General features: G+C 39.3%; 1 protein-coding gene across 3 annotated transcripts in view; it reads right to left on the minus strand.

Moving 5' to 3' along the window:
- Window positions 1-9,748, minus strand: part of ptpn3 (protein tyrosine phosphatase non-receptor type 3) — a 35,954-nt gene extending 26,206 nt beyond the window's left edge. Inside the window, exons 1-2 of one of the 3 annotated variants that reach the window (XM_008299530.1) lie at window positions 9,622-9,745; window positions 3,032-3,173 (exon numbers count right to left, since the gene is read on the minus strand). In XM_008299530.1, coding sequence (XP_008297752.1) covers window positions 3,032-3,100 — 69 coding nt within the window. In that variant the 5' untranslated portion in view covers window positions 3,101-3,173; window positions 9,622-9,745. The other 2 variants (XM_008299531.1, XM_008299532.1) reach the window with 2 other exon arrangements.
- Between the last annotated feature and the right edge of the window lie 362 nt (window positions 9,749-10,110).

The raw sequence follows: 10,110 nt of genomic DNA on the forward strand, positions 1-10,110 counted from the left end.
ATTGTGCAAAAAACACAATTCTGTACTTGTCAGTTCAACCAGTAAACTATGACTGACAGAAACATGAGAAATATGTTGTGAATTTTTGACTGAACTCAGTTGAACTGCAGGCTGTGATTACACAGTGTGGATAGAGGACGAGTTCAACAAAGAGGAACAGACTGAAAATATAAGTCAACGATAGAAAGCACCAAAAACTGAAAAAAAAGCCAGATTTGTAGCTTTCAAGTGATTCTTGAACTAATCATTTGTGGTGTGTAGTTCTGTTGGGAAAATTAACTAAATCTAAGCATAAAATCCGTGATATTTTAGCAACAATACTATATTCTACACATCTTACTTGAACATTTGTCAAAAATAAATGTCTAACTCTTTTGATTGTGCAAAAAATGCAACTCTGCACTCGTCAGTTCAACTAAAAATGAAGGAATTTGGACTTTCAAGTGATCCTTGAAGTAATCACTTGTGATATATGGTTCTGTTGGGAAAAATAATCAAATCTCAGCTTAAAACTCTGTGAAATTTTATCCAAAATAAATTCGACACGTCGTACTTGAAAAATTGTTTAGAAAAAAAAAACAACCTCTAACTCGGACCAGATTGTGTGAAAAATACAATTCTGTGCTCGTCAGTTTAACCAAGAAACTATGACTGACAGAGGTGAAAGCAGCAGAAACATGAGAAACATTTAGTGAATTTTTGACTGAACTCAGTTGAACTGAGGCTGTGATTACACAGTGTGGATAGAGGACAGGTAAAAATATAAGTCTGAGCCAGAATGTGGAAAAACATGTAAAAAAAAAAACTATGGAATTTGGACTTTCAAGTTATCCTTGAACTAGTCATTTGTGGTGTGCAGATCTGTTGGGAAAATTAATCAAATCTAAGCATAAAATTCATGACGTTTTATCATAAATGCTATATTCTACACATCTTACTTGGAAATTAGTCAAAAATAAACCGCAAGCGCCAACCAGATTGTGTGAAAAACATAATTCTGCACTGCTTTAACCAAATTTAAAGGCGGCATTTTTCATTCCTACATGTTGCGTTTTTTTATTTTTTAAATCCCCAAATTACACTGTTTGCTCTAAAAAAAAAATCCGGTAAAAAACAAAAATTCTGCACTTCTCTGCACAACCATGAAGCTACGACTGACTGAGCTGCAACCAACTGTCATGTAACAAAAATTCTCTAAGTTTTAAGCTGATCTGTGCAGAAAGAGCAGACATGAGACAACAAACAAATTAAAGATAAAAGCAGCTAAGTGTTTTTTCCCGGTATTGACATCACGTAGAAAAATGTTGTGCATACTGAGTCTAGGTTTTTGCATTTTTTGTTAAAGGAATAATCAAAGAAATTCAACGTTTTCATGCCGTTCTCACTGTGTCATGGTGCACAGAAACTAGAACACCAGAAAGACTTGTTGGATTTTTTACTTTTTTTGAGGTCCCTGAACTCATCTTGTGTTCTGTGCAGCACTAGTGGGGAAATAAACCAAATCTGAATCGTGATATTTTATCACTGTATATGATTTAGTTTAAATATAGAGTTGTTCGCTCCTTGCTGCAGTGATTCGGTTGCGAATGACAGTCATGATAAGCCTATTCAGGCTGTGTTTAAACAGATCAGAGAGGTTGAAAAATAACAGATAATGGATCAATAAAATAAATGTAGCATGGCTAAAAAATGGTATCCAGAGGAACAAGTTGTTGGAGGATACATCCAGCACGGTGAAACATCTCTCTAGAGTTGATGTGCAGAGTAGAGGGAAAGCTTAAGGTTGTAAAAATGTCAATATCTGTAGAATGTAGCATCACAGAAACACTTGTGAGCACCTCGAAAAATCCATCCATCCATTATCTATACACCGCTTAATCCTCATTAGGGTCGCGGGGGGGCTGGAGTCTATCCCAGCTGACTTAAGGTGAAGGCAGGGGACACCTGGACAGGTCACCAGTCTATCACAGGGCTACACTTAGAGACAGACAACCAAGCACACTCACATTCACACCTACGGACAATTTAGAATCACCAATTAACCTCAACATGTTTTTGGACTGTGTGGGAGGAAGCCGGAGAACCCGGAGAGAACCCACGCTGCACGGGGAGAACATGCAAACTCCACGCAGAAAGATTCCAGTGCCCCCACCGGGACGCAAACCGGCAACCTTTTTGCTGTGAGGCAACAGCGCTACCAACTGCATCACCTTGCAGCCCACCTCGAAAAATGTTACAGTAAAATAAATGTTGTTCATCTTGATTCCAGAAGTTAGCAATTTTATGAATAATGGCATCATAACATTACAACATTTGTGAGTTCTCCCTCTTCTTCGTTTATAATGCAGCAAAAAACTGAGCCCACAGTGAGTAAAACTGTGACAGAAGAGAAGAAACACCCAGAAACTGCTTGAAGCTCGGAGGGTTAAAATAGTTTGACATCCCACTAAGAGCCTCCTTAATTTATATTCCATTATATTTCCAACTAACCCCTGAATTTTGGTTTGTCCTCAATGCGAAGGAAACACTACTTTCCTGGTTTGCAGTTAATCTTTTAGAGAAGACACTGAACCCTGACTGACCTCCTTATGTAAATGTGGTGCTTGTAGCAGATGTTGCGCTCTGCATCTTTTCTATACATTCTTGACCTCACGTAAACATAAATAAAGACACTTCTGCGATAAGTTAAAGCAGAAAGGGAACAAATTGGTGCAAAAAAAAAAATCACCGGAATGCAGAAAAAGTTCCAGAGCTGTGGTCGTGTTGTTTCTGTGGAGGTGCAGGACTTTATATTGGCGTGAAAAATGAGCCCACAGCGAGTTAAAATGTGACAGGAGCTTTAAAACACCCAGAGACTGATGATGTTGCGACAGACGCCGCGCGCCGAGGGAGGCGAGCGTGTCCTTCGAAAGGCAAGGTCGCAGATTCAGAGATCAGAGTGAAGGAGAAGAAGAGGAAATTCTGCACAACAACAACAACAACAACAGCAGCAGCAGATGCACAAACTCCTCAACATGTTGTGTTTACGCACGCTGACTCTGAAGGTCTCGATTGTGCCGTCCAGCAGCTGAACCAGGCAGAGCAGGTCCGGTTTTGGCATGTCTGTTACCACGGTAACGCCGCCTCCCTCTCAAGACAAACACCCTGCCCTCGGCTCGTCACCGAGAGGCGACCTGGAAACACACAAACAGAAACACACACAACCACAAAGCAGTGTCAGATGTTTCCAGGCTGTTGTCTTCCAATGAAAGCGCCTCCCTCCCTCGGGATGACACCGAGCGCTGAGTAATGTACGTGCATCGGGCTGCAGTGAGTAATGCGCCGTGAATGCGAAGGAGTGACTGCATGTGTGTGTGTGTGTGTGTTTGTGTAATCCCTTATTATTTGGCCTGGGTCTGAACATGTCCCTTCCCTCTCCCTGCTGCTCTCCCTCTGCGTCTCCCCGCCTTTCGCAGGCAGCTGAATGATAAGAATGTTAAACATTTTCAGAGTTGAACACGCCCCGATCGGCAGCGGCTGATCCGGGACCAGCCGCCGCCGCCGACTCCGAGGCAGAGCGACCGCCGCTGTTGAGTTTCCAGGTGAACGATTTCCAGTTTTGTGAAAGGACCAACAGGCGTTTGGGTTAATGTTTGAACGCCGTGACACACTCTGAATATATTAGAAAGAGAGCTGGTCCCAGTTTGACGACTGGTTTTCCGCTCACAGGCTGAATTTACAAGTAAAATGTTGCATTTAAAAGCAGATTCATCCTGATGTGGAGACTCTGGACCGGCTGGGGGGGGGGTTTGCATCTATTTGTCATATGAGGAAGTTTCTCCTTTTTGTTCTGCTGTTGACACATCGCTTCCTCATAACCAGTGGTGTTGTTGGACCTGTAGCCACAAATATCAAATTAATAGCCTCATCTATGATGTTTATTTACAGAAGTAGAAATAATTTGGCTCAAAAATAATCCTGAATCCATTCAATCACACATGAAAGTCCACCAAAACAACACTACATAGTTAATAAAAAACATTAAAATCTTGTTAAATTGTTGATAAAAGTCTGATCCACTTCCTTTTTCTCCTTTTGCACATAGTTTCCCATAACCGGTGACACTATGGGGCCTGTAGCCCCAAATATCAAGTAAATACTCTCATAGATAATGTTTTTTTTTGTTTTTTTTAACGAAAGTAAGAACAATTTGGCTAAAAATAGTCCTGAATTCATTCAATCCTGCTTTAAAGTCCTCCAAAATAACAGTACAGAGTTAATAAAAAATCATCTGAATCTTGTTTCTTCTAAAACAAGAAAGTTTCTTGTTTATTATGTAGCTTGCCCATAACCAGGGGTGTTGCTGGGTCCGTAGCCTCATATATCACATAAATAGCCTCACAGATAATGTGGCTTTTGTTTTTTTCTACAAAAGAGAGAAGAAGTTTGTGAAAAAAATAGTCCTGAATCCATTCAATCCTGCATTAAAGTCCTCCAAAATAACACTACATAGTTGATAAAATTATTTAAATCTTGTTTAACTGTTGGTAAAAATCTAATCCACTTACTTTTTCTACAAGGAAGTTTCTCCTTCATCATTATATTTCTCACAGTTTTTCCATAACCAGTGGAGCTGTTGGGCCTGTATCATGTAAACAGCCCCATGTGTAATGACTTTTGATTGTTTTTTCACAATAGTAAAAACAATTTTGCCAAAAAATAACCAATCGTGCATTAAAGTCCTTGAAAATAACATCATACAGTCAATAAAAAAACATTTAATTTTTATCTGCTCACTTTTCATACAAGGACGTTTCATCTATCTCTTCTTTTATTATGTTGTTCACACATATTTTGCCGTCATCAGTAGCGTTATGAGGTCTGTAGCCCCAAATGTTATATAAAAAGCCTCCTATGTGATGGTTTTTGCTGGGTTTTTTCACTAAAGTAAGCTCTCGATCGCTTCAATCATGATTTAAAGTAGTCGAAAGTAACATCATATAGTTAATAAAAGTGTTTGGATCTTGTTTTGCTGTTGTTCTTGTTCTGCTTTTTATTTTGTTATTAGCAAACAGTTTTGCCCTAATCAGCGGCGTTATGAGGCCCAGAGCTCTAAATATCATATAAACAGACAAAAACCAAAATGGTTTTGCTTGTTTTTTGCTAAAAAACAGTCCTAACTCTACTCGATCATGCGTTTAAATAACCCTGGGGTCTTATTTTACTGTCCATTACAGTCTGATTTGTTTACTGAAGTCAAAACAGTGTTTTTATTGCAGAGATTTTTCCATTACAGACATTACTGTGCATCCGTTGGCCTCCCATGACTACATAAATAGATCACGTTATCGCTCCAATCACAGCGAAATACGGCGTCAGGTAGCCGAGTAACAGTGAGAGAACGTTTTATTGTTTTATGATTAGGACCAGAAGTCGCTGTCGTTACGTTTCTGCAGATTTGCTCTAATTCCTACTTATTTATGTTACAGGAGTTTATGGACTATTTAACAGGTCGCTCCACCAAATTACTAATAAATAAGATTCAGAAAAACAACTATTTCCAATTGGCACAACTTTGCCTGTGATTAGAAGTGCAGCTCGTCATAAACTCGACTAAATCCAAAGCACAGAGCAACAGAGCCGCTGCTTTCATGACATTCACGGTGATAATAATGCGAGCTGAGCACAGACAGAAAGCAGCGTGACCTTACTTCACCTGCAGCACATTTTACATCCATTTTGCTCTGAAATAACGTGAAAGCGGTGCAGTTAGATCTAAAGATTTCTGCGTGTTAGGCTCTCAACAACAACAACAACTCTGCAGAGGGAGGATTTTGCTTTTTGTTCCTTTTGTTTTGATGCTTCTGAGGAGGTGCACAGATCTTTAAACACACACATTTCTGTGGGTTTAGGGAGAATATTTGCAGAGATTTCGGAGAGGTGTGCATCAGATTGCCTGAAGGTTTCACTTCACAAATTTTCATCTGAGACTAAACCCCTAAATATTTCATAAACAACCCTGGAACTACTTTTTTTCTTGGTTTGTTTTGCAAAAGTAAGTCTGGTCCTGGTTGCATTTAACTTTCATCCTGAACATAACTAACAAGGTAAAGCTGGTCCTGGACTAATTAAAGGATTGGTTGCCCAAATGATTATTAAACAAATGTATGAAAACAAGGTGTTTCCACGTCACACCTTTACAGATGACTGTTAATCCTCATAAATCCGACTAATTCTAACTGTCTGTGCTCACTTTCTATATGAGATAACTAGAAAACGGTGCAATTAAAATGTTAAAATGTAAAGATTTCTGTGTTTTTTTTGCAGAGTTTAGCGAACCTTAACGGTTTTAATTCACAAATTTTAGAAAGTGGTGTTTACAATCAGCCCTGAACCTAAACTATGTGCTTGTTTGTTTTGCAGAAGTACGTCCAGCCCTGGATGTATTCATCACACGTTAAAGTCCTTAAAAATAGCTAATAAGACAAAGTTGATCCTGGACTATTTAAAGGATCAGTCGCCCAGTTCAGTATTAAATAACATTTATGAAAACAAGTTCTTCCAAGACGCACCTTCACACGTGACTCTCACTGAAAATCATCATGAATCAGACTGATTCCAGACACGCCGTTCAGAAAAACACTGGTCTGATGTGTAATCACTGCACTCTGGAATAACTTCAGAATGACGCAGCTGAGGGCTTCAAATGTGCAGATTTTTTTGTTTTTTTTAGAGTTTTGGGAGAATAATTGCAGTAATTATGAAGAGTTTGGAATCAGAGCAGCTAAAACCTAAAAAAAAGACATTTAATGCAACTAAGCACCTGCTGCATGAACTTATCTCAAGTTTTTTGCCTGTTTTTAACACAAAAGTAGGAATAATAATATAAAACCATCCTTGGATTTCCTCATCTGTGGCTGCGATCACGTGTTAAAACTCTTGAAAGTAACGGTTGATCCTCGACCGTTCAACGCGTCCGGTCGCCCAAATGACTAAAAAAAAAAACATTTATGACGACAGGTATTTATAAGACACACCTTTACACGTGATTCTTGCTGTAAATCATCACGGATCAGACTAATTCCAGGCGCACCGTCTAAAATAACACCAGTCTGCTGTGATAATGACAAAGTAGGATGATCGTACTTCACCTACAGCATGACACCTCACACTTTAGATCCGTTACACCTTTAAAATAATGTATTAATAAGTCAAAATGTGCAGATTTATTTGTAGGAATATGTGCAGAAATTTTGGAAAGTTGTGGCTCAGACCTCCTAAAGGGTTTAACTTAACAGATTTTATGCAACAGAGCAGGATGTCAAATGTTTCAGGAAGAGTTTAAAGGTTTTTATAGTTTGCATTAGACAAGTAGGAATAAAAACTTAAAAACAGTCTTGAATTTATTCCCCTGTCACTGCTACCGTGCATTAAAACCCTCAAAAACACCCCGATACAGTTGTTTAAAGCATCATTTACCCAAATTATTGTTACGCTCTAGCTGTAAATCATCATAAATCAGATTAATTACAAGAAACACAGTTTAAAAAAACACTGTTTACTGTGATAATAATGCAGGTTGAGCTTAGAAAGAACGTCGAATGACATAACTTGACCTAAACACATTTAACATCCATTTTACGATGAAATAATTTTAAAAATGGTCCAATTTAGAGGTTAAATCTAAAGATTTGTGGGTTTTTTCTGGGTTTACGGAGAATATTTGCAGAAATTTAGAAAAGTTGAGCATCAGAGCACCTAAAACCTAAAAAAATAAATAAATAAAAAAGAATTTATGCAACAAGGCAGTGCTGTTGCATTTAAATTAGCTTGTTTGTAATAAAAACGTAGGATTAAAAACATAAAAAACAGCCTTTCATTTCTTCCTCTGTCACTGCAATCGTGTATTAAAACTCTCCTGGAATACGTAAAGGATCAGCTACCCAGATTAGTCTTATATTGTAGCTGTAAATCATCATAAATCTAATTAATCAGACTAATTACAAGGCACACAGTAAAAAAAAACACTGGCTCACTGTGTTAATAATACAGCCTGAGCTTAGACAGGCTGGTCTGACCTCACCTACAGCTCATCTTACATCCATTTTACTTGGATTCAGTGGAACTATCTGGTTAAAATCTAGAGAAGATTTCTGTCTTGTTACTGAGTGTAGGAAAAATATCTGCAGAGATTTAGAAGAAAAATCCTAAAGTTTCAGGCAACAAAGCCGCGGTGTTGTTGGACCTGGACGCTACATGTTTCATGAACATCCCTGAACAATTAAATTATGTTTGTTTGTACGGCAGAATCAGCAAAAATACTAAAGTAGTCTTAGAGCTCTTCATTTGGTGTTCTGATCATGCATTAAAACCCCCGAAAATAACTCAGTAAAGTTGTTTCTGGACTATTAAAGGACAAATTACCCAAATCTTGGCTGTAAATCTTCATAAATCTGATCAATTCTAAAGCACACAGTTTAAAAAAACACTTTCTACTGTGACTTTACTTTAACCAGAGCACAATATCTCAGTTTACTCTGAATTAACTCAATAATGGAGCAGTTAAGAGGTTAAAATATAAAGACTTCCAGTAGTTTTGTGAGTTTAGAGAGAATATTTACTGAGATTTAGACAAGTTTTGCATCAGACCACCTACAGGTTTTACTTCCCAGGACTATTTAAAGTGTAAATTTGCCAGATCTATATTAAATTGCAGGTGTAATTTAACATAAATAACACTAACTCTGAGTCACACAGTTTAAAAAACAAATGTGGGCACAGAAAGAATCCATTTTACTCTTAAATACCTTCAAAATGGTGCAATTAAACACATTAAACACTAAAGATTTTGGATTTTTCTTGGCTTAAGGTGAATATTTAGGAGAGTTCTGCATCAGAGCACCTACAGGTTTTACTTCCCAGGACTATTTAAAGTACAAATTATCCAAATTATGATTAAATTGTGTCTGTAACTCATCATAAATAAGACTAATTCTGAGTCACAGAGTTTAAAAAGACAAATGTGAGCACAGAAAGAATCCATTTCACTCTCAAATACCTTTAAAATTGTGCAGTTAAACATCTTGAACTCTAAATATTTCACATTTTTCTTGGTTTAAGGTGAATATTCAGGAGAGCCGTGAATCAGAGCACCTAGAACCTCTAAACCTCTAAACATGTCCTGTAGCAGAGCATACAGCATCATCTACCTTCACTTAAAACACATTTATGTCCTGTTTACAGGTAAATATCTCAGATCTGGTGCCCTGAGAGGTCAGCCTCCAGCCTCCAGCTCCGGGTCTGAGCCTCCACAGCGCCTGATCCTAGAAGCGCCTCTGGGCTCAACTTTTACACATAAAGTCAAAGTTAGTGAAGAACCAGCAGCTCGGATGTCGGCCCGGCTGAGCGCCGCGGGGCCTGCCGGGGGCCGAGGCCCGTGTGTCGGCTGTGAACCTGCACTGACCTCGCTGTACTTTGAGCTCGAACAAGGAACCTGTTGACACTTTTCTTGCAGCTACACCCAACAGGAGGAGCGGAGCGCTGGAAAACTTGTGCCCGAGCCTCGCAGCCTCCAGCCCGGACACAGTTCTGCGGGAGGGACGGCGGGTGGAACCGGGCGGACGGAGGACGGAGGGTTCGTACCTGAGAGGTCCGGCTAGGCTCGGCTCATTCCCCGCGGCGCGGTGCTCCGGACGGGGCGCGGATCCAGGTAGAGCTAAATGAAGGTAAATATCCGGGACGAGCTTGTCATCGCTGCTGACTGAGCGCGGCCCCGCCCCTCCGCCGCGCGCGCTCCCGCCGGCACCGGGGGGCGCGCAAGGACAGAGGAAGTGTAAAATAATAATAATAGTGATGATGATGATGATGATGATGATCCATGAGAGGGTTTTAATCAGGCTGGAAACAGAGTGAGAGAGTCTGTTAGAGAGCTTCAGTATGGATTCCAACATTTATATTCATACTTTTATCAACAATACAGTGTCCAAAATTATTCATACCCCCTGAAACTGTAGAAAACTTTCCAGAAAATGCAGCTTCTGTTTAAAAATAAAAGTTCCTGGTGAGTTCTACCAAGTTCTAGATCATTCTACTACACTATAAAACTGAGAACAGATGCTGCAGCAGGTCTCT

The sequence above is a fragment of the Stegastes partitus genome, unplaced genomic scaffold, assembly GCF_000690725.1.
Source record: "Stegastes partitus isolate 25-593 unplaced genomic scaffold, Stegastes_partitus-1.0.2 Scaffold1431, whole genome shotgun sequence".
NCBI lineage: Eukaryota > Metazoa > Chordata > Actinopteri > Pomacentridae > Stegastes > Stegastes partitus.